The sequence below is a fragment of the Gossypium arboreum genome, chromosome 7 (genome assembly GCF_025698485.1).
Source record: "Gossypium arboreum isolate Shixiya-1 chromosome 7, ASM2569848v2, whole genome shotgun sequence".
NCBI lineage: Eukaryota > Viridiplantae > Streptophyta > Magnoliopsida > Malvales > Malvaceae > Gossypium > Gossypium arboreum.
The window spans coordinates 8,213,791-8,238,917 of NC_069076.1; the positions used below are offsets into that span (position 1 = coordinate 8,213,791).

General features: G+C 32.9%; 3 protein-coding genes across 3 annotated transcripts; 1 reads left to right on the top strand and 2 right to left on the bottom strand.

Annotated features, from left to right (window-relative positions):
* Positions 1-9,807: 9,807 nt before the first annotated feature.
* LOC108470762 (alpha-1,6-mannosyl-glycoprotein 2-beta-N-acetylglucosaminyltransferase-like) lies at positions 9,808-11,706 on the top strand. The gene has a single exon (XM_017772211.2). The coding sequence runs from the start codon at positions 10,280-10,282 to the stop codon at positions 11,543-11,545; it is 1,266 nt and encodes a 421-aa protein (XP_017627700.1). The 5' UTR covers positions 9,808-10,279; the 3' UTR covers positions 11,546-11,706.
* A 5,096-nt stretch (positions 11,707-16,802) lies between these two features.
* Positions 16,803-17,676, bottom strand: LOC108483112 (uncharacterized). Its single transcript, XM_017786333.2, has one exon. It carries the CDS (start codon positions 17,557-17,559, stop codon positions 17,005-17,007), a length of 555 nt encoding a protein of 184 aa, XP_017641822.1. The 5' UTR covers positions 17,560-17,676; the 3' UTR covers positions 16,803-17,004.
* Positions 17,677-23,786: 6,110 nt separating this feature from the next.
* LOC108483658 (uncharacterized) lies at positions 23,787-24,756 on the bottom strand. The gene has a single exon (XM_017787175.2). The coding sequence runs from the start codon at positions 24,644-24,646 to the stop codon at positions 24,074-24,076; it is 573 nt and encodes a 190-aa protein (XP_017642664.1). The 5' UTR covers positions 24,647-24,756; the 3' UTR covers positions 23,787-24,073.
* Positions 24,757-25,127: the final 371 nt, after the last annotated feature.

The window sequence follows — 25,127 nt, forward strand, 5'->3', positions numbered from 1 at the left end:
CTGCATCGTAGCTTGCTCTTGGATATATGACAGTCGCAATTAACTTTAAACCTTACCTACTGAAGTCTTGGTCCACCTAAAAACAAACCAAAATAACGCCAACACCTGGATTCGAACTCGTGCCCTCTCAGTCCCTGTAACGCGCTGCTGCCACTGCACTGAAGCTCTTCTCATGATATAATCTGCTCACAACTAATCTTAAGACTTATCTGCTGCAGTCCTGATTTTGTTTAAAAATAAAACAAAATATGCTACTTACCAGACTCGAACTCCTAACCACATGCACACTCTTAACGCCTCTTTGTCACTTGACCACGTGCCTCTTTTGTGTCACCTTTCCTCTCGAAATATTTATAAGGCCCTCTTGCGGAAATTCTTGGTTGTAAAAAAAACAACCATTTGCGCACGCCGTGCCTTGAACCCAGGCACCTCCCATGCCTTTCCTAGTGTGCTTAGCCACTGGGCCAGGCGTTCCTTCATGCTAAAACTCAGCCTAATTTATTAATAAGGCCTACTACCCAGATTTCCTTAAGAGGCCAAATTTAAGAATTTTGTGGGCCGAACCCTGGACTTTTCCCCACACTATAAGCCCTTTGTTACTTATTTAATTACCAATAATAATAATTTTATAAATATATCTAATAATAAAAATTTCAAATAATACAGTAAATAAAAATTTTCTTAAAAATTTTTCAAACATACATACAGTATATATTTTTTTTCTTAAACGATAATATTTAAAACTTCTTAATTATTCAGGTTTTCTTCTATCCGAATCCCAGACTTAAGGCCCAATTCTTTCTAGGCCCAATTTTTGGGGCGTTACATACCTTTTAGTAAAGATTTATATTTTATCCTAATTCAATTTATCCAACCACATACATATATGTTAATCATGATATATATAACCTACTAATAATATACCAAAACAAACCATTATTAGCCATTCCAATGGCTAGATTACAAACATCTATTTACAAGCCATCAATTGGTCAAGTTAATCTATACATGTCATTATACCAAAATAAGTTTGCTATTTTTACCAAAATAAGTTGGTGGATAGTGTGATGATACTCTGACAAATCTCTAACCTTTGCGAGCTTTTGAGCGCTATAATATAGAGAAAATAAAACCTAGTAAGCATTTAATGCTTAGTAAGTTTGTATAACAGGAAGTAACTTACCAATCATATTCATTTAAATAAGCATAACAATATCATGCTTTCCAACAAATTAGTAAATTTGCCTAACCACATACATTCAAGTAATCAAGTTAGTCACAAATTCACATGTACATCAAGTAAGCATGAATGAGCTCATCTTGCTATAAACCTTTAGGTATTTCAGAAGCATTCGAGATATAGTTCTCTTAGTCTCACAATTTCTCATGTCAGGAATTTATTCTGTTGAATTATTGAAATATTGATGGATATTCAGGTAGTACACTCAGGGTGTACAAAGCTATAAACCGTCAACTCATAATCAGGGGTTCCCATTAGGGTATTTAATCAAAGAGCACACTCTCAAGCCACATATCAGGATGCTCAGATGAGCCATGTAATAGGACAATTATCCAGGCTAAACAAGAAACTGATAAGAGTTTTATTCAAGGAGTTCATAGAGCTTATCAGATAACTCAGAAGAGTTAACATCAGGGAGCACTAGATAAGGTAACAAGGAGTTCAAGCGAGCCATGTCAGGAAGCCCATAATAGCTTATATCAGGACACTCATGTAGAGCTACGTTTGTGTCCGCATTATATGCTGGATCACAACCAATCGAATCATGTAACAAGATGCTCACATAGAGCTGCGGTAGTGCGCAACACATGTATGATCATTACCGATCAGGATGCTCGCAAGAACTATTTATCAGGATGCTGGAGAGAGCTTTAACAGGATTGCTCATCCGAGCTATATTCTATCTACAACATATGCAGGACCACATGTAATATGGGAAATCACATATATCAATCGAATTTCATTATTTAAACAGAACTTATTATTTTCCGGATATGATTGAACATATGATTATTTCATTTATTTTTAACATTTATATAATTCATACAATCACATACCACATTCAATTCAAGCATATAATTAAACACAATTCAGTTATACGAACTTACCTTGACACTTGTTTGTGTATGAAAATCTACTAATCTGAAACTTTTTATTTTCCTCGATCTAGCTTTGAATTTGAGTTATTTGGATCTATATAAATGAATTTAATTATCAATTTATCATATTTCATATTTAACTGGATTCAGTTTACACTCTAGGAAAAATTACCATTTTTTCCCTAAATTTTTCATAAATTCTAATTTTGTCCCTATGCTCGGAAAATGAAATTCATGCAATTTAATCCTTATTCCAAGCCTAACCGAAATTTTCATATAACATTCGCAGCACTTGTATCTCAAAAAATTCAAAATTTTTCCATGGGTTTTACCACTTTTCAATTTAGTCCCAAAATATTGATTTCATCAAAATTCTTTTTGTAAAAGTTGTCTATCTATGAATAACCTTTCATTTCCTACCATAAATTTCAAAATTTCAGCATATTCATCCATGAGAAAATTTTGTTACTTTGATAACTTTTTAATCCCCAAAATATATAGATTAGACTATCTCGATCTCAAAAATATAAAAATGACTAAAAATGAGACAAGAAAACAAACCTAATTAAGCTTGATTAGTTTCCTTTCTCTCTCCTAGGGTTTCCATGCAAATTTTGGGGATGAAAATGATATAAAATGATAATATTTCTATTTAATTATATATCATCCGTTAATTTTTTCTACTTTCCAATTTAGTCCTTGCCTTTTTCTAATTTTCCATGGAAGATTCATCAAAAATATCTACTAACTTTTCTTTAATGGTCTAATTACCATATAAGGACCTCAAGTTTTGAATTCCATAGCTATTTGATCCTTCTAGCTACTAGAATTCATTTTTTGCATTCTATGCAATTTGGTCCTTTTCATAATTAAGCACATAATCAATAATTTTTTCTTATCATAATTTTCATATGACATTCCTATCATAATACGAACCATGCAATAATATTAAAATAACTTTTCTTTCTGGCTCGAATTTGTGGTCCCGAAACCATTGTTTCAATTTCACAAAAAATATGTTGTAACACAAATCCAGTCGAGTCATACGACAGTTCGAGGGCATGCAACGTATGCTGCCGTCACCTTAGGAGCTTGATGACCTACACAAGATCGACTTACGATGGAGAATCAAGGAAGATCGGCCAACATTCCGCAAAAAATATATCAAAATGTGGGGGCGTAGGTACAATTTCTTCCCAAACGCGTGAACCATTTTTTACACCGGAGTTGGTGACTTCTTCGAATTATATAAATTGGTTGAGACATAATGGCATGTTGTATCTACTGCTAGCTTTAGACAAGAGTAGTCAATATCAATCCTAGGTTGAGAGATGAAGACGCGATGGGATCGACATTTGCTCCATCTGCATCGGAAAACTCGATTGTCGTGCAACCTCCCTGTCTGTGTGGTTTATTTATTTTTGTTTCTAACCTAGTTTTTTTTTATCACAAGCATCATAGTACACACACTCATTCCTTGTATCATCACCTTCAATTCTTGTTTATTTTACAAAACAATCATAGCACGCATAATCATTCCATACATCAACACATTCAGCACCAGTTTATTTTACACAAGCACCACAGCACGTCGCATCATTCCTCACATCAACACCTTCTTTAAGGATATATTATGCACGACCGCCACCCATCGTTAAGGGTGAGCAAATTTCGATTTGACTCAAAAAATTAAAAAAAAAAGTGAATTTTGAATTATTCGAATTGAGTTAATCGAGTTAATCAAGTCAACTCAATTTTTTTTTGAATCGAGTTAAGTTTTCGAATTCGAATAATTTGAATAAACCTAATATCAAACTACCCTACCTCTAAACCACCAACTCTTCTCTCCAATTGCTTTTACTTTCCTTTCCCTTTTACCCCAAAAATCAAATCCCCCACGAAATTTTTTTATCCCCTTTACCTCCAAATTTTCCTAAAAATCAAAATCCTCTCATTCTTTTTTATCAATTACTTACATTTGTTCACTTCAATCTTTTTTGTATGGGCATGTCTAAAAACTTTAAAAAAGATTTTTAAAAAAGATTACATAAAAATAAAAAACACCAAAGTCATTTTTTAAATTTAACTAGAACAAATATATTCGATTCGAATTCCATCTCAATTGACTCGATTCCAGAAAATCTTAAATCGAGTTAGGATTATAAAATATGGTTCGTCAACTCAATTAACTCAAAATTTTTCATTTGATTCGATTCGATTCTATCGAACGCTCACCCCTACCCATCATTCCATATTACATTTCAATCCCACCAACAACACCAACGTATCTGATATTGCCTTCAATTCCCACCTTCTATCCTTAATCGAGGCATGTAGCACCATATAGTAGCTTGTCGATAGTGTTACAAACACCTCCAGCATCATTGTTGTCTTCGCAACTGTCGATCAACCTGTAGGGGTCCACGATGGGCAGCTAGGACATGATCGTAGTCAACCACAGAGGAATGAAATGAAGTCAGCCATCAACCCCAACATGCACATCAAGGTGAAGCCAAGGTCAACGAGGAGCCGTGTAACAGCCCATTTTTAGTGAAATCAGAACTATGGTTTTAAGACCACAAATCCGTAAAGTGAATTAATATTTTATTAATTAAATATTTTTGGAATGTTTTTAAGGTCATATTAAAATTTCGTTAAGAAGTTTTTGACGTTTGCATGCTTAATTACATAAAAAGGACTAAATCGTAAAAAGTACAAAAGTAGAGTTTCATTAGTTAAAAGGTTTCAAATAGATATGAAATTCTAAAGTGAAAGGACCTAGGTGGTAATTAGACCATTTCTATAGTTAATGGACATTCATGGCAAGGTTTTATTAAAATTTTGAATGTTTTGAAAGGGTAAAATGGTAAAATAGTAAATAAAGATAAAAAAATAAGTAAAAAAATCATCATCTTTTCCCCATGTTCTTTCTTCTTCATCTATTCTTCAAGGAAGACATAGCTAGGGTTCGACCAAGCTAAAATTCACTTGCATGGTATGATTTTTTATTTCATTTTTAAAGATTTTTATGTTTTCGGGATCGTTGTAGCTTAATCTAACTAGCCGGGATTAATTTGTAAAAATTTTAATGATTTTTATGATTTTTAGGAAAGATTATGAGTCATTTTTGATAAATAAATAAGTTTTATAAAGTGATTTATGATGAAATTATCATTCAGGGACTTATTTGTAAAAGTTGTCAAATTTCATGGTAAATTTGTGAGATGATGGTTTTTATGGGTTGATATAGGTCCCTAGTGAATTCAACTAGCATGAGATAAGGATTAAAATGCTTAAATTTCAATTTATGAGCTTAAGGACTAAATTGTAAAAAGTTAAAATATTAGGGGTAAAATTAAAAATTTTTAAAAATATAACATATGTATTGAATTGAATAATGGAAGTATTAAATGGATTGAATTTTCCTATTTAAATCAAGATAAACCTCATATGGATTTAGATCAGAGAAAAACTAAAGCCTTGGATTGATCGACTTCGTTTTTACACTCATATTGTCTAGGTAAGTTATTTCTAATGATATTTTTGATTATATGTTGTTAGTTAATTGTCATATAATTAAATGATGAATATCCAACAATGCCATGATGGTTATTAAGCCCCGTTTGAACCCTAGGAATTCATAAGATACAAATGACATGTCATTAGGATTTTCATGTTTTAGGTACTGGTCTTGAATGTCTTATCGATGGCTAAGGTCCTACATTTTTTGAGGATATTCCACAGCTCGTGTGAGTAGCATCGTGTAGCTTATATTCCTATCCATAGCTCGTGTGAGCAGGCTCATTTCACAGTTCGTATGAGCAACGATGTAAAGGCTTCAATGGAAGTATGTTTATGTTCATGAAAATGATGCATTCAAAAGAAGTATGTTCATGTACAAATAGCTTACCTTATGTTAATTCAAGTGAATTATGTCTGAATGAACTAATATGTGTTATTAAGCATTATGTGCTTACATAGTTTTCTTTCCTATGTTTATAGATAACTGAAAGCTCGATCAGTTTTGAAGCTCATTGAAGATCTATCACACTATCCAGCGGATATATCGGTAGTTTTTGATGTTTTGGCCAAGGTTATAATGGCATGTATAAGTGGACTTGTGTGTAATGTTGGTTGAATGTTGGTTGATTATTTTGGCATGTATAAGTTGTTTTGGTACCATGTGATGTTGGTTGGTTTATATCATCTTGGTACTTTTTATGCCTGTTTACCATGTATTAATGTAGCAATGGTTTGATGCGTGTTTCAATAGCCAATATGGTATGTGATGGATTAGTTTCAATGTGGTCAAGATAGGGTATGTTTTGAAAAGGTACTGGACTTGATGTGCATGATTGAAATGTGGTATGTATACATGTTTAGGTAAGATTTGAATGAATGCATTTGAGGTGCCTTGTTAGGCATATTGGTTGAATGGATTTGGTCTATTGAGTTGGTCATTTCATGCATGTTTTGGTAAGGTTTTAATGCTTTGATTGTGTGCACAAAATGCTTTTAGGTACATGCTTTAGTTGGTGATGGAATTGGCTTGTTTCTGGGCAAATTCATGTCCACACGGCTTGACACGGCCGTGTGTCCCCTTTAGGTTTTAGTGCATACAAGTCAGGCTGTTACACGGCCTGGCACACGAGCGTGTGTGACTATTTCAAGAGTTACACGGCCTAGCACACGAGCGTATGGCTTGGCCGTGTGACCCTAATTAGATAGTTACACGGGATGGGACACGGTTGTGTATCCCTATTTTGATTGTTACACGGCCTAAGACACGGGCGTGTGATCCCTACAATCCAATTTTTCTAACTTTTTCATGAACTTTTTGATTGTTTCCAATTTAGTCCTGAATTGTTTCTAATGTATTTCTAGGGCCTCGAGGGCTCGATTAAGGGACGTTGTGTATTTAATTGAATGCAGTTAGATTATGTTTGAAATGACGTATGAAATGAATGATTTAATGTTCCGTTTGTACGGTAATGTTCTGTAACCCTATTCTGACGACAAATATGGGTTAAGGACGTTACAAGCTGCCAAACCAAATAGTGCAGCAGAACCCTAGGCGTGTCCGATGTCCACTTGGTTGTGGCACACATTCGGGACGCCCATGATTATGCTATTTTGTAATTTTCTATATACTTTAATTTACATCCGGAATGTACACTTATTTACAATGTATGAAACAAATTTATTAAATTGGTTTGAGTTGTACGTAATCAAGTTGTAAGTTTAAAATTTACAATTATTTATGTTACTGTTTCATTTAAGTTTTACTCCATCCATTTGTTAAGTACAATATTTTCAAAAAGCAAAGAATTGAGTTGAATTTTATAATTCAAATAACTCGAATAACTTGAATAATTCTAATAATTTGAATAATAGATTTTATATATAAAAATCATAAAAATTCTAAAAAATTCTAAAAAATATATAAAGAGAGTTAAAAAATTAAAAATTTTCTAGAATAATAATTTTAAGGACCTAACTAAATTAATGATTTAATTTTATCATACTAAAGTGTTTTTTTTTTTTGCTTTGAAAACGTTTTCAAATATATATGGATTCAAATTTATATACTTTAATAAGGAATTAGTTATACTGGCATAAGATTTTAATTTGACATGTTCAATTTTTTAATTTAACTCGAACAATTTCACTTGATTCGACTAGACTCGAATTTCATTTCACTCAACTCGATTCAGAAAAATTTCAAGTTGAGTTGGGATGATAAAATACAACTTTTCAACTAGATTAACTTGATTTTTTTCACTCAATTTGACTTAATTCAATCGAACGCTCACCCCTACTTTACAGGAAAAAAATAATGAATAAATGAATATAATAAATTAGTGTTTTCACTGCATAAGTTAGCGTTTTAATTTGCTTTACTACAATTTAATAATTAATATTAACTTTGGTGTACTAGTTCTACACGTGCGATTTCTACATTTTCTTTCAACAAATTTATCCCAGGTTGTAGGGGTTCAAAGGCAACCAAGTTTTGTGGTTGAAATGGCTAGAGAGAAAGTGATCCCTGCATGGGGTGTTTTCATCTGATCTAGCAGTGAAAATGCTTCCTACAGGACGCATTTTCAAGCCACGTGTCTAACATGTTAGTAGAAAACGCCCTATGCAGGGAGCGCTTTCTCTCTGGTCATTTCAACCACCCCAACTTGATTGTTTCTGAGCCCTGCAATCTAGGATTCCCGGGATACATTTTTTCACTTTATACCCCACCCCATCCCCTGTATAATTGCTCATTCATCCCTTACTCACCACATCTCAATCTTATCTAAATTATTTTTTTCTTCTTCTTACATGTTGAAATTTTCGAGTTTAAAGATTTATTTCTCTTTCGCTTTGAGGGAGACGTAATTATAGTTTTAAGTTGTGATTAGGTTCGCGGTGATGTCATGGAGCTCAGTAACTTACAAATTTCACCTACAGTGTGAGTATGATGCCATCACATGAGAAAGAGGGATTGTTTTGTAACTCGAGGTCCAAGTTGGTGGGGATTATACCGTCTCGAGTTGAAATGTAACTAAGGCTTCAAGTGTACAAAGGTTATACTATCAAGGGATGAAGTATAAATGGTGTCGTAGTTGATGGTGCTAATGCGGGAACGACGATGAGTCTTCTCATCAAAAGAGCATGTTTTATAAAACTCAAACATAAGTGCGAGGAAGGAAAACGTAAGGGGTCTTCCAGTATAATCAAGTTATTCGTGTTGTCTATCTCTACCGAAGGCGGTGACTTTGTTAGTATAATCTATTACACATTAATGCTGTCACAGGTTATAATAACGGGGTCACTACCTTCAATGGTGGTGGATAAGGCGCATTATTTGATTGTTCCAAAACGTTACTACATTTTTCTTCCCCATTTTTATGTTTGAGTTTTATAAAGCATCATTTTCTGATTAGAAACTCATTGTCGTATCCATATAACCATTGTGAACTATGACCCCATTTATGCTCTATCCTTTAACAACATAACCATTATAAACTTGAAGCCCTTGTTACACTTCAACCCTTTACCGTATAATCACCATCAACTGGGACCTTGAGTTGCAATACGACCCGACTTCCCAGGTGATGGCTCTATACTCACATGACAGATGAAACTTGTACGTCACCCAACTCCACAACACCACCGTAAATTCAAACATTCCTTAAAACTATAATATGCCTATCTCAAACACGAATAAAAATAAATCTATAAACTTCTAATTTCTAATCACAAAAAAAAAAAAGTAAAAGAAAGAAATTTTACCTAAGTAAAAAATGCAATACCCTAGGCAAATCCTACATCGGTAAAGCACGAGAGAGACCTAAACTATATAAAGGGGTAGCAACACTTAAATGGTAAGAGGCCTTTTGAGGGATGTATGGGTGCTCCTAAGAATAAAACTGTGAGGGTCATGTATGCCCAAAGTGGATAATATTTTACCGGGCTGAGTATTTGATTTGATATTTATTGATATTAGAGCCACTCGCCGTCTCTTAAGTGATGGTGAGGCAAATCTTAGTGAGGATACTAACTTTTTCTTTCTCTCTCCAAAAATAATGTATATCAATAAATTTGTAAAATTCCAACCTAATTTCTCAAATAATTTCTTCCCAAACATATTCTTATAAATTAACCTTTTTCCACGGTTAGAAGAAAAAAAATGGGAATTATATGGTTAAATTATTTTCTTTTTTCCAAATGTTTTGGCCAAACTTGTAAAGTAAACAGTGACTGAGGCCCTCCATTGTATTGCGTTTCTTCTTTGAAGCAATTTCTGCTCTTAACAAAGTCAATTTCTCTCTTCTACAAATATTTTCCTAGGCTTGCTTTGAACCCCTCAACAGAGCAATACACACGACCTTCAAGTCTCTGATTTTTCATGGGTTTGGGGTTTCCCTTTAACCGCCAAAACCATTTATTCCAGTAGCGGCAAGGGGAGAGCACGGTATTAGAGAATTGTTCTTTGAGGTTTTGGGCACTTACCCTTTTACATCTTCACCTTCTTCTGAAATGGGTTGCTGTTACTCTTTTCCGTTTGATTGTCTATGAATGTGAATTGTTTTTAGCTTTTCTTATGCTTGTTTTTGGAGAGAGCAAACTTTGACTTACAACTTGGTTGACGTCGTCTGTGTTCTGTTCTATGGCTAATTACAAGAAACCCCGTTTCAAAGATGCAGCTTTTAAACGTTACCTCTCTGTAGTTTTAGGTACTCTACTACTGGTTTCACTTTTGGTAGTTTCTCTTGGGACCAATGCAACGCCAGGTTCAAGTGGATTAGATGAAGGTTTAAGTGAAAGTGTTGTTAATATTCAGAGTTTTAGGGAAAAACTCAACCTTCCTAAAGAGAACGATTTTTCAATTCGATTGGAGAAACAAAACCGGTTGCCCCCTAGGAATATAGATCTATATCCAAGGTTAGCCAAAGATCATATAACCATTGTTTTATACGTGCATAATCGCCCTCAATATCTCCGAGTAGTTGTTAATAGCTTGTCGAAGGTTGTGGGGATAAGTGAAACTTTATTAATTGTCAGCCATGATGGATACTTTGAAGAAATGAACAAGATTGTGGAAGGGATCAAATTTTGCCGATTGAAACAGATCTTTGCCCCTTATTCGCCCCATGTATTTACTGACAGTTTTCCTGGTGTGTCGTCGAAGGACTGTCAAGAAAAAGATGATGCTGGGAAGAAACATTGTGTTGGGAATCCAGATCAGTATGGAAACCACCGGTCTCCAAATATAGTTTCTTTGAAGCATCATTGGTGGTGGATGATGAACACTGTGTGGGATGGATTGAAGGAGACTAGAGGGCATGATGGACATATTCTTTTCATAGAGGAGGACCACTTCATTTACCCCAATGCGTATCGCAACTTACAGCTTCTTGTATCACTGAAGCCTAACAAATGCCCAGATTGCTATGCTGCAAATCTGGCACCCTGTGATGTGAATTTAAGAGGAGAAGGATGGAATAGTTTGGTTGCTGAGAGAATGGGAAATGTGGGTTATGCCTTCAACCGGACTGTATGGAGAAAAATCCATGGGAAGGCTAAAGAGTTCTGCTTCTTTGATGATTACAATTGGGATATAACAATGTGGGCAACCGTCTATCCTTCGTTTGGTAGTCCAGTGTACACGTTACGAGGTCCAAGGACTAGTGCAGTTCACTTTGGGAAGTGTGGTTTGCATCAGGGCCAAGGGAAGACTAATGCTTGCATTGATAATGAATCAGTGAACGTTCAAGTAGATGACACTGATAAGGTTGCTAATATCAGACCAGAATGGGATGTTAAAGTATATCAGAATCAACCAGGGTATAAAGCTGGGTTTAAGGGTTGGGGTGGCTGGGGGGATAATAGAGATCACCGATTGTGCTTGAATTTTGCTCAAATGTACCATTAATTTAACACTTATTATTCAACTGTCATGAGTTGAGACTCCAGCATCTCACTTTTCCCACTGTTGTAACTGGTGAGACCTGGATATTTTCTTTTTCCAGTAGTTCAGAGAAATACATGTATTAGAAGTTGTTATAATTTTGTATCTTTGACGTCTTATTTTTATTCTTTCTCCAATTTTTTGATGCAAAGAAACCATCTTTTTTGTGTTTCCATTGTGATTTTGAAGCAATCAAAATATGATACTCCTAGAGGTCATAAATATTTATGCTGGGAGCAAGTAGATGCCTTTCTGGCTATTGAGAGCAATATGCTATGTTGACAGTAGTGGATTCCTTTTGAGCTTGGATTGCTTTGTAAGTTGGTTGACATGCAAAAACTTTCATTGTCATATCAATAAATGGAAATAGACACCAACATCTTTTCTATTACCGTGGTCTGGATGAGTTTGCATATCACCTGCTTTCATGCATCTTTTCTATTACCATAGATTGTAGATTGTTGTGTTGCCCTCTGATATAAATCAATATTTTTGCTTGATTATTGGCCCGTCTGTTAAGTAGCCTTCATGCATTTGTTAAGAGGCGGACCCTATCTAATTCTAGTTCTTCATAAAGCATAATTAATGTTTTACATATATTTTCAGTAGCTGATGATCTTTTTGTCAATGGTTTAGTCGGCTAAGACTGTTTGTTACTCGACATTAGTTGGTTGACCTGTGAAACTTTAGTCTATGTTCACTGAACGATATGGTACTATGTCGATAGTTGACAGAATATATGAACTCCATGTAGATATAATACAGATTGATGAAATAAGTGGAATTGAATGACTTATTACTCTATTCAAAGAACTTCAGATGATGTCTTAATGAGTTCTTTGTAAAAGCATACAGCTTTTGTCAACCCCAAAAACCTAGATGATGTTGATGATTGCATTTGTTTTAATGTTCAAGCTGATTTAGTTTGTATACTGTGCACCATTGTTGCATCTTTAACCTTTGAAACAGGCTATTAAGCTTTTTAGAGTGGATGACAAAGATATGACTAGTTTAGAATGGAGAATGATTATCCACTTGATATAAACTTTTTAACAGGAGTTACATTGACTGGAGACTGAGAAAGTTGTAACTGACGAAAGGATTGTAGAAAATCTAGTAAAATCATGCTTATTTCATTCATTGATGTTCCAACATTATAATGAACTGATAAGACAGATCTGTAAATTGAACTTGCAGCTAACTGAGAGAAGTGGGATTTACAATATACATCAAGTTCTAAAATAAGTTGTTCCAATATCTAAAAGTATCAACAGAAATTGCTGTGGTACGGAGTAGTTGCAACTCTTATGCTAGGCTTAGTTTTACATCAAATTTCATTGAACCGAAAATTTTACAAGGAAAAATGTGGTATGAGCTGTTTGGATGAAAGTTTCTCTAAAACTGAACAACTGGAAGAGGTTTGAGTTTCAAAGGTAGGGTAAAAAATGAAGACAAAAGCAAAAGTGTCTTTCCTCATATCTACACCTTGTGTTTTCATTTTCTACAAGGCATACATACTCCAATATAGACAATGAACTGTTTCATTTTGTCTCTGCACTGTTCATGTGTGTATAATGCGTGCATGTACAAGTTTAATCTCTTCTGACATTTTGTGTTCTCAATCTTGGTATGGAGAACAAGGATACCTATTTGCATGTTCTATCAACATTGTGTTCAAGGTTCAGTATGAAGCAATTAGTGAGCTAATCTTCAGGGTTTTTCCCCTATTCTAGTTGAAACAACCTGAAGCTGAGGGCATACTGTATCAGATCAAAGTCTTGGAAACTACTCGGATCTAGACGGCGGGTGAAAATTTAATAAAAATAAGTTTATTTATGGTGTATATTGCTGAATTTGTTTACAGGTAGATGAGGGCAGAGGGGGATTGACAATGTCAGTCGCTGTAATGCTATAAACTAATCAACGTCATCTGCTGGGATTTGAAGGAGCTTCTGGTCCTTCCCTTCCGAGATCACCTCCTCGCAACACTTACTGTTTTGTTGATTGAATGCTCACTCTGTTATGCCAGTAGTAATCAATCATGTTCATACTTTTCCGGTTGACCCCAGGTCATTCTTTCAATATCTACTAATCTACTTATTTGTCCAGAGATGAATGCTACCTTTTAGTTTGCAAAGCTGAACTTAAACACCACCGTTCTCCTGAATTTAGATATAGTAGCCCCTTTTCCTCTGTTGTATTTGAATTTAAAGTCGATGAAATTATGTATCAAATCAAAGCTCTTTGTCTATAGAAAGTAAAACATGAGAATGAAAGGAATCATTTCCCCTATAGTTAAAACCTGGTGTGAAATGGGAGAAACAGGAAGACCAAGGAAGCAATGTATATAGTTTTGTTTATCTTGTCATCTTCTTAATTTTGTACTAATGTACGGTCATACATAGAAACGATTCACTAAGACAAACACTTTGCTTTGAGTGTGAGGGTGACAGTACTCTGTTTTGCCAATCCCATATATGTATGTGAAACTAATGGCAAAAACTAAGAACCATTGCCATGGTCTTGTAACTGATGATGTTTGTTTTCGTCATTGTTCTAGAAAGGTTCTTTTGTAATCACCTCCAATGGTGTGTGAGAGAGTTGGCACAGCGGCAACGACTCATGTCAAGAGTGCTGTATGTATCATCATGTATCTATTCTTTCTTTGAAGTAAAAATGAATTTCCCACACTATGCTCTGTATCGTTTGCTTAAGAATAGAATCTTGTAGAGTGATGGGACATGTTCCACTACAATTGTTTGATCAAATCGTTGATGATGAGGGTCATTAAAATTAAGACCATATAGTATTCGCATCCGGCATAGATAGAGATATAAGTGTATGATACTCCAAATGGATAAAAAAAGTTTGAAGAAATTGAATATATTGGTGTTGAACACAAACTTTTATTCAATATTCACTTCAATTCTAGGTAATATGTGAAAATTGGACTTGTTTTAAGTGAGAAGTCAATAGATTAGAGGGCCAATTCTAGTTGTGGGGTCTTGAGATGGGAGCAGGTCAAGCACGGCAAACCTCTGGTCTGCCACTCTCCTTGCTGTCAATTTAACATGGTTTGAAGTGTTAGGGTCCAAGGGAACCCCAAAGCGAAAGCAAAATCAGTATAGGTTTCATTTTGATCATTTGTTTTTCCTTCTTACTATTTCTCTCTCATTTTTTTTTTTTCGTTCATATAATTTTGTTCTTCTAATTATTGTGTGCGCATGTGGGAAGGGCAAGAAATGACAAATAGCACTGTAAGTCTATAATCATGCAGCTCCCAATGGGACCCTTAGAAACCATATGGATGTGATGAAGATAAAGGATAGAGAAGCTGTTTGCGAGAAAAAAGCTGATTTAGTGCTTAGTTGATGCCGATGTTTATTTAGTGGTGGGGTTAAACAAAGCTTGGCAGCTCAATATGAACTGTGAAATAAAAGACTATAGGATTTGAGGATCTTGAAGTTTGTGCCATTTTATTTACCACCCTCCCCAGTGTCCCCACCCCCAAGTTTGGGTTGGAATTGGAAAGATTTAGCCTTGTTTTTTAACCATTTATAATATAACTCATATTCTGATCACTTTCTGGAGGGATATACATGGCAAAAAACTTTATATTGTTAACATAGGTTCAGATATGCCCTCAAGATATTCAGAAACTTCTAATCTACCTGGGGCTTATCCTTGCGTGGGGAATAATTTCTTGGAAAGTGATTTATCTGATTATCTTCAGGATGAGAATAGAAGGCATTCAAACTTTGAACTTTCCTTGTTCAACAAATATATAGCTACCTTTAACGAAAACCAGACAGACATGTGTTCACTGTTTTCAAGTGTTTATATTGTCCTCTTTTGCATGACTTACAAGTCAACTATGCAATTGCTTGGTTATAAAGTAACGACCCTGTTCACATTCATAAGCCCAAGGGCAAACACAATCATAAAATCCTGTAGGAAACAAATTAAATGAATTTAAGATGCCCTCAGCTTATAACCCTCAGCTTTGCCACCAAACTCATAGTTTAAAACTTTAAAATTTTTAGCTTATATCTCGTATTAATTTTGCACTTCTGCCGTTAATTAAAATAATCAATTAAGTCTCTCCGTTAACAGTTTTTGTCATTGACAATATTGACCATTAAAATAAATCGACGGACCAACCAAATAGTGACATGTGACAACTCCTAGTTTAATCTAATATTTTTCTCATAAAAATATTTAAAAATCAGAAAAATAAGAAAAGTTATAATAAAATAAGAATATTAAATATAAAAAATATAAAATATAAAAATATATTAAATTTGATATAAACTTATTAAAATTAATAAAACTTATTTAAAATTGAAAAATATGTATTAGAATTCTTAAAAATAAAAAAATATTAAAATTGATATAAACTTATAAAAGTATTAAAAAATTATAAAAATTTGAACTAGACTGGTTAGCCCAAATTGGCAAGGGTACCGAACTGGGGAAAGCCATTAGATCAGTTAACCTGGGAATCAAGCGGTTGAACTGTTTGTTCTTTTTTAAATATTTTTGTCAAACCAAAATTTCATTATTTAACTATTAGCATATATCAAAATGAAATTCTCTAAACAAGGTTTTCAGAACCGAACCGGTGGTCTAACCGATCAAGCCATCGATTTGTCAGTTCGAATGATTTGTCCAATTCAATTAAATAGAACATTAAAAAATAAAAAAATTTGGTTCAATCGTCTAGTTCCTAGGTCAATTGGTCTAATTGCTTTCTCTAAATCGATACCCTGGCCGGTTTTGGTTTAATCGGTCCAACTGAGTAATTTGGTCCAATTTAAGTTTTATGATTTTTATAAGTTTATATCAATTTTTTATAATTTTATGATTTTCATAAAAATATTAAATATTTTAAAATATGTTTTATTAATTTTATAAAATTTATTAGAATTTTTATAACATTATAATAGTTGTTATAATAGTTGTTATAAGTTAATTTTGATATTCATATTCTTTTATAATTTTTATGAGGTAAAAGTTATTATATGTCATAATCTAATTGGTCTATCAATTTATTGTAAGAATAAATGTGATTAATAAGAAAACTAATTGATTATTTTAATTAGGATTGAGTGTTAATTATTATTTTATTATTTTGCATTTTCTTAGGAGATTCTTTTATGGTTGTTAATTAATTAGGTTGACTAAACTCTTTTAACATATAAAATATGCTCCAAAAACTTAATTATATTTTCAAACAGCAAAGTTTGGTTACCATTATCAGATGCCAATCCATGATTATTTGCATCCCTGTATTTAATTTACACACACCAAAATTTTAAAGGAAACTCAGAAATAATTTCTGAGAAAAAAATATAACTGGGAACCAAATTATTGTCAAAATTAGGAGCTTTCAAGAGGCAAGCAACGAGTTGCAAGAAATTCTGCTATTGAGCCATAATCACTTGGCGAGCTTCAAATTGAATCCCTTCTTTCATCTTTCTAATAAAATCTTCACATTTCTTGTTTAGCTCTTCATTACTCATCCACCCAAGTTCTTCATCTTCATCCTCCTCCATTGATCTGTCTTCTTCACCTTCATTTTCTACAACCAAGGGCACATCTTCTTCTCTTTGACCAAATTCTGCAACAACGTTGGGATTTAAATTGGACCCTTTTGGTTCTGATGGTTCAACCTCTAATTTACTGATCTTCACAGCCTTTTCAGCTTTAACATCAGTCTCTACACAACTACTACCGATCAAACCCGAGCTGGTGGCAATGAAAACAAGCAGCCCATTGCAGAGCAGAAACATGTAATTCTTGCCTGCACTGGAACCAAGGAGTTGTAAACCATATGCCAAAGCTTGGAAGTTACACATAAAAGGGTAGGATAATATAACAGAAAGAAGTGAAAATGGGAGAAAAATCTTGGTGAGTAGCTTCACCAAATGAGAGGTGGTGATCAATTGAATTCTCTGTTTTTTGTTTGGAATCTCCATACTTGTTATCTTCTCTGTTGGGCTATGAAAAAGGGATTTGAAGAGAAAGAAAGCGGAAGCTTATGGAGATTAGGTAGGCACTTGACATAAGCTAAAAGGAGAGGCCAAAGCTTTATATAAGAAGAGTTGGGTACCTACTTCCTGGAAACTACCCCTTCTTCTCATCCAAATGATGTATGGGTTAGAGAGCTGATCTGGCAACTACTTCTTTCGTCTGTATAGTATTCAATTTCAATCAAGTCTACCATCCCCTTTTTAACCTTACTTTGCTTTTTTAATCTACTCTCCTTAACTTTTAAAAGATATTATTAATAAAGTGTTTTCGAAAAGAAAATCTGATTTATTAAAAGTTTTCTGTATTTTGTCAAAAATTATAATTAAAAATTAAAATAATTCTTTTAAACATAATGTTAACAAGAAAAAATTAAAATAGTATAATAACAATTAATACTAATTCTATCAATAAATACAATTTTAAAACTTCAAAACCAACACAATTACTATTAAATTAGTTAATTTAAATAATATTTAAGTAATTTAATTTAAGAATATACATAATATATTAGATAATATTAATATAATAACTATTACTATTAAATCTATGTGTCGTAACTATTTTTTGAAAAAACGGGAATCGACCTGGATTTTTGAAAATAAAAGAACGTGAGTCGCCACCGATCCTTTTTGACGAGGTGTGATCGGGTCACCTCATAAAGGTGGTTGTTTTTAATAAATAGTTTGATTTATTTAAACAACAATTTTGGTCTACGCAAATCAAGGAAATAGGTTCGGAGTCGGTTACGCATACGAGGAAGGATTAGCACCCTCGATACGCCCAAAATAGGTACCTAGTTGATTAATTAGTGTCTTAGTGTCGAAAATTTTAAAAAAACTTGAAAGAATTTTAAAATACGATCCTTCTTTGTAAAAAGCTCAAGTGTTAAAGACCTTCTCGTCTCAAAATATGAAATGTCACACCCAAAGAAGTTAGGACACGACATCTTGAATTTTCGAGAGCGAGCTTGCCTTTTATGAAATCTGTGTATTTTATTAAAAGGGTATTCGATTATTTAGAATAAACGAGAGAAGTCGAAACCCAGTAAGTTAGGGCACGTTTTCTCGAATTCTCAAACACCGAATATTGCCTTTATTTCGAAACAAAATTCTTATTTCGAGATGACAAAATATCATACCCGGTAAGTTAGGGCACAACACTTCGTATCTTCGAGAATAAGCACTTTTCAAAACTCGTATAGTGATTTGAAAGAGTATTCCGTTATTTAGGTTAAGTGAGAAAAGTCGAAACCCAGTAAGTTAGGGCACGATTATCTCGGACTGCCTAATAACGGATTTTGCTTTTATGAAAGAATTGTTTTAATACATTGAACAAAAAGCAACGCGATTTATAGTAAAATGTAAAAGCAAAATATAGCATTGACGTGTATAAGAACATAATAATGGTGCGACAAAGTCAATAATAACGATATGAGAAATTATAAAAGGATGAAAGCAAAGCTAGTAATATAAAAATATAAAACAAAAGCATGAGGTAAATAAAATGATCGAATACGTGAGTAGATAAATAAATAAAACATGGCAAAATAAAAAGTGACAATGATGACGAAAGCGATAAAAATAATAGTAATACAAATGATAATAATAGTAAAATATAATAATACTAATTTAATAGTAGTAATAATAATAATAGAGTAATGAATAATGATAATAGTAATAATAATAAGGTAAGAAAAACAATAGTAATAATAGGTTAAATAAGAAGAAAAATAATATATTTACAATAACAATAAATAATGATAATAACAAGTTAAAATAATTAGTAATGAAGTAACAAGTAAATAAATATAAAAAGGAAGGTGTATAATATAATATCTATATGAAATTAATTAGTTTAAGAATAAGATGATAATAATAGGGATGATACTAAAATAGAGGTAATAACTGTTTGTTAAGTCATAATAATAATAGTAATAATATTTAAAGATATATGTATATAGAAAAGCGGTAGTAAAGGGATATATATATGTATATATAATAATAACGATAATTGAAATAGTGAAAAGGGTATTAGAGTAAAATAAATATGGGTATAATATAATGATAATAGTAATAATGATAATAATAAAATAAATAATAATAATAACAAAGTAGTAATGAAAATAAGAAGAAATGATAAAAAATAATAGTGAGAAAATAATAAAATTAACTAATTTAATAACCAAGGAGTTAAATAACTAAACTAAGGACTATATTGAATTTAAAACAAGAGTTCCGGGCAAATCCGGAAATAAATGAAAGAGGAAGGGACTGATTTGAAAGCGCGACTAACATACGAGGTCCCAAAAGTGAAATAATCCTTTTCCTCCTAAACGACGTAGTTCGAATAGAGGCTAAATTGAATTCCAAATAGATTACGGGGTCAAAATTAAAAGGAATAAAAAACTTAATTGAAAAGTATCAAAAGCAGAAGGACTTATTGGGAAAATATCCCATCAAGGTAAAAACGCGCGGATCCCCTAGCGGGTCGGGTCACCTGCGCGGGTTGAGGGCCAAACGGCGCCGTTTTGAGGTTTCAAAATCCCCCCTAAAACTATGCCGTTTCATACTCCTATATAAACTAAATTTTTCAACAAAAATTCATTCTTTCCTCTTGTTTCAACAAAAAAACCTTCTTTTTTCTCTGTGCAAGTGCTCTGGGTTCGGTCTAGGTTCCGGCGAACCGTCACCGTGCCGTCCGCTGCTCCGGCCACCGTATACGGTGGCCGGAAATCGCCCGAGGTAAAATTTTTTCTCCCTTTTTTTTTATATTTTATAAATCGATATTTAAGGTGTGTTTCTTGCTTATATTATATTTATGTATGTAAAGAAACTAAAAAAAATATAAAATTCAAGAAAATCACCTTAGGTTCGGGTTTGATTTCCCGTATACTAGATTCTTCTGATTTGGTATTTATTTGCTTTGATTTGCTGACTTTTCTTCTTTTTGAATGCCTCTCCAAAAAAATACAAAGTTTTCAAAGGCTTTATATAGCCGTTTACAAAAGGTTTTGGTTCAACTACTTGTCATTTCTTTTAATTCTTGCAGGAAGAGTGGGCGGTCTTGGCGTAAATCGGTAGTGGAGCAGAGGGAGCACATGTTGGCGCTCGGTGGTGGAGCGAGGGAGCACCTGCTGCGGCTAGGGTTCTCTTAGTTCTTCCTTCCCTTTTTAGTCATTGTGGGCTAGGGTTTTGGTTCTGGGTAGTAGATTTGGGCTTATTGGGCTTAGTTAAATTTGGCCTGTACACTATGCATCTATGATTCTTTAAAACAATTTTATGCATTTAAGCAATTTAAATATTATCAAAATAATATATCATAACATTTTCTATTTAAAGTTAATTCATTAAACTACCAAGAATGAAATCATTAGACAGACGTTTTAAAAGGCAAAATTTTGAAAATTATGAAAATTTTAGTTACCTCTCCTCAAAATTCTTGAAAATTCTCATTATACTTTTTATTTTTTAAATTTTAATTAAATTTACTTAAAATATTTAAAATTTCTCATTAAACTCTTAAAATTTTTGAAACTTTTACTAGACTCGCTAAAACATAGTCCTAGGATCCACCGCTGAAATATGTGTATCAATTGGAGATATTCACATGCAACCATAACATTCTGAGTTGAGACACTTTTTCTTTTGATGTAAAGAATTTGTTCATTTGGTGGAAGAATAATTGAAATATGTGTATCAAGCATAATTTCTTCTCGTAAGTTATTTATACAATGCGAAGTAGGCAATGTTAAATTCGTTTTTTTTATTTATCTATTATTTATTTGATTTTTTTGTGAATTATAATAATAAAGTAAAACTCGAATAACAAACACAACTAGCTCAACAAACACCCTTAATCATCGTACCATCACATGAGTTCATAGAAATATATAATTTTAAATTTATAAAGATATATTGTTTAATAACAAAAATGTAGAAAATCACGCGTGACATTAAAAGCAAGTATACAAGACTTAAAAATTTTCATGCATAGAAATCCTTAATAACCAATCTTACCTTGTATGATCATATATAGAAACGATTCACTAAGATAAACACTTTGCTTTGAGTGTAGGCTGACAGTACTCTGTTTTGCCAATCCCATATATGCATGTGAAAATAATGGCAAAAACTAAGAACCACTGCCCATGCTCCTCTTAACATATATTTGTTTGTTTTCGTCACTGTTCCAGAAACTTTTTTGTGCATTCGCCTCCAATGGTGAGAGAGAGAGAGAGAGAGAGAGAGAGAGAGAGAGAGAGAGAGAGAGAGATGGTGCAGCAGCAACATTTCAGTGAAAGTGTTGTATGTATTATTCTGTCTTTGAAATTAAGTGAATTTCCCTCACTATGCTCTGTCTTGTTTGTTTAAAAATATAACCTCGTAGGATGGATGGGACATATGTTCTACAGCAATTGTTTAATCCTGCTTCTATTTAATCATAACATGCTAAATGCTGTAATAAAAATTGTTAAGACCCTACTATTGTCTAAAGTATTCATATACAATACATATTTAAACATAAATATAAAAATATGACTTTTAAATATTTTAAAAAAAAAAAAACCATTTGAATTCTTCGGCATCCATTTTAGGTAACCATAGAGGACCAAATCTAATTGTGGGGTCTTAAGAATGGAGCAGGTCAAGCACGGCAAACGTCTTGTCTGCCACTCAGCTTTGCTCTTAATTTAACATCTTTGTAACTGTTGGGGTTCTAGGGTACTCCAAGTGAATGGAATGGCAGTGTTGGTTCCATTTTGTTCATATGTTTCTTTAGTTTCATATATATATATATATACATGTTGTTGTAATGACTGTGTGTGCATGTGCAAAGGGGAAAAGGGAAAAGGGCTTGCCTTCTTTTCTTTTTTCTTGACAAATTGATGCACTACAAGCCTTCCAATGGGACACTTTGAATCAACTAGTGTATGTAAATTAACTAGTCTTTTTAAAATCAGATTATAGTTTGTGGTTCTACTTTCCCGTTTAAAGGTTTAGAATGGAAAGAATTCAAACTTTGAACTTTCTTTGTACAACATAGATAGTAGATTCATAAGGGTGGACTTGGAAGTGATTGCTGACAAAAGTCTTCTCACTGTTTTTAAGTGTTCACATTGACCTCCTTTGGGGATGACTTCAAGTCAACCCAGCTATTGCTTGGTCGCTTCCTTTGATTTAAAGAAACCGCCGGGGCAACAACCCTGCACATGCATAGGGCAGTGGCCAACACATTCATAAAAATCGTGTAGGGAACATAATTAAAGAAAGATCAAACAATGCTTATCTTTTATTCAATCTTTATTTGGATTTGGGTCATAACTGGATATCCTTTCATATTTAAGACAAATATGTTTAAGGATATTTTTATTTTAAAATTTTTAAATTAAGATTAAATTAACAGAATATGCGAATATTGAGAAAGAAATTTGTTAAACTTTTAGAATTAGCACCAAATTGATAGATTATGTGAAATGTTAAGGGCTAAAATTATTTTACCAATAAAAATAAGGCCACATCAGTATTATGTCTGATAACTAAATGTATTTTAATTATGGGGCGTCTAAAAAATGAAATTGAATTAACAAGAATAATTAAAATAACAAAATTTGATAACCAAAATAATAAAATGCACAAAAACTTAGGTGACTATACGAGGAGTTTACCCTAATTTTAAGCTCTCTCCATTCTCAGACAATACATTTTGCCATATTTGATAATATGAAAAATTGAATATGTTTAAAGATAGAAGTTTTGTTCTCTTTAAAATATTTAGATAATATATATCATAAAAAATCTATAAAAATTCTAAAATTAAATATTTATATTATATTATTTTTATCTTCTTAATTATATTATTTGTAGAAATTATAAAATTTGTAATAAATTTTAAAAATAAATATAATATATTTTAATTAATACATACAATTAAACTTAAATAATACACGGAATTAAAAAAAAGTTTATATTCTATATTTATGTTCAAATATATAATAAACATATCTAATTGAAAATCAAAATATTAAAGAAATGGAATGAATTAAGACATCCTCCCGACCTCTTATTTGCCACTAAACCCAGAAATTGGAAATTAAACTTTTAATTAATTGGTAAGAGGTAAAATAAAATTTTTATCAAGTTTAACACCAATTCGAACCATGTTATTCCATCCATTATATTTAATGTCGTATAAAAAAGTTTCCATTTATCAAATACCAATACATTATTGTTTGCACCAGAAATCATCCCAATACAGCGTTTAATTTACATAGACCAAAATTTTAAAGAAAACTCAGAAATCAAATTTCTGAGGGGAAAAAGGAAAGAAAGAAAGAAGACCAGGGAACCAAATTATTGTCAAAGTTAGAGGCTTTCAAAAGACAAGCAAAAGAGAGAAAAAAAAGGTTGCAAAAATCTATAACTATAAGCAGATTTGATGCCTAGAGTCCTTTGAGTTGTGTCAAATTGTAATTAGTTGGCGAGCTTCAGAGTGAATCTCATTTTTCATCTTTCTAATGAAATCTTCACATTTCTTGTTTAACTCTTCATTACTCATCCATCCAAGTTCATCTTCATCCTCCTCGGCTGAAACAACCTCATCTGATCTGCCTTCTTCGCCTTCATCTTCTAGTTCCACAACCAAGGCCGCCTCTTCTTCTTTTTGATCATATTCTGTAACAACTTTCTCTTTTGGCTCTGATGATTCCACCTCTAATTCTGTTTGACTACCTCCCTTACTGATCTTCACAGCCTTTTCAGCTTTAATACCAGTCTCTTCACAACTACTACCGATCAAACCCGAGCTGGTGGCAATGAAAACAAGCAACCCATTGCAGAGCAGAAACATGTAATTCTTGCCTACACTGAAACTAAAGAGTTGTAAACCATATGCCAAAGCTTGGAAGTTGCACAGAAAAGGGTAGGATAATATAACAGAAAGAAGTGAAAATGGGAGCAAAATCTTGGTGAGTAGCTTCACCAAATGAGAGGTGGTGATCAATTGAATTCTCTGTTTTTTGTTTAGAATCTCCATACTTGTTATCTTCTCTGTTGGGCTATGAAAAAGGGATTTGAAGAAAAACAGAGAGGAAGCTTTTGGAGAGTAGATTCATGACATTAGCTAAAGGGAGATGAGGCAAAGGCTTTATATAAGGAGTAGGGGACCAAATTCCCGGAAACTACCCCTTCTTCTCGAAGAAATAATGTATGGGCTAGAGGGCAGGTTAGGCAACTATATTTTTCAGCTACTTTTTTATGTTTCAATCGAAGTCTATGATTACCATTAAGAAAAAAAAAACCATTGTCTTTTGTATTACTTTGAACTACTTTCAAGCAACTTTTTTAATATTGATATTGATTGCTATAATTAGATTTTAAATTTTGTTGACATTTCTATCCTTGAAAAATGTAATAATCCAAAATTTATACTATCAATTTAATAGTAACCAAAATGTATTGAATTCCTTAAAATTATAGATTCAATTTCGAAAAAAATGATAAAATTTGATATGGAA

Bases quoted from the DNA above. Each gene is read 5' to 3' on its own strand.
- LOC108483112 (XM_017786333.2), bottom strand. From the start codon at position 17,559: ATGGAGATTCCAAACAAAAAACAGAGAATTCAATTGATCACCACCTCT.
- LOC108483658 (XM_017787175.2), bottom strand. From the start codon at position 24,646: ATGGAGATTCTAAACAAAAAACAGAGAATTCAATTGATCACCACCTCT.
- LOC108470762 (XM_017772211.2), top strand. From the start codon at position 10,280: ATGGCTAATTACAAGAAACCCCGTTTCAAAGATGCAGCTTTTAAACGT.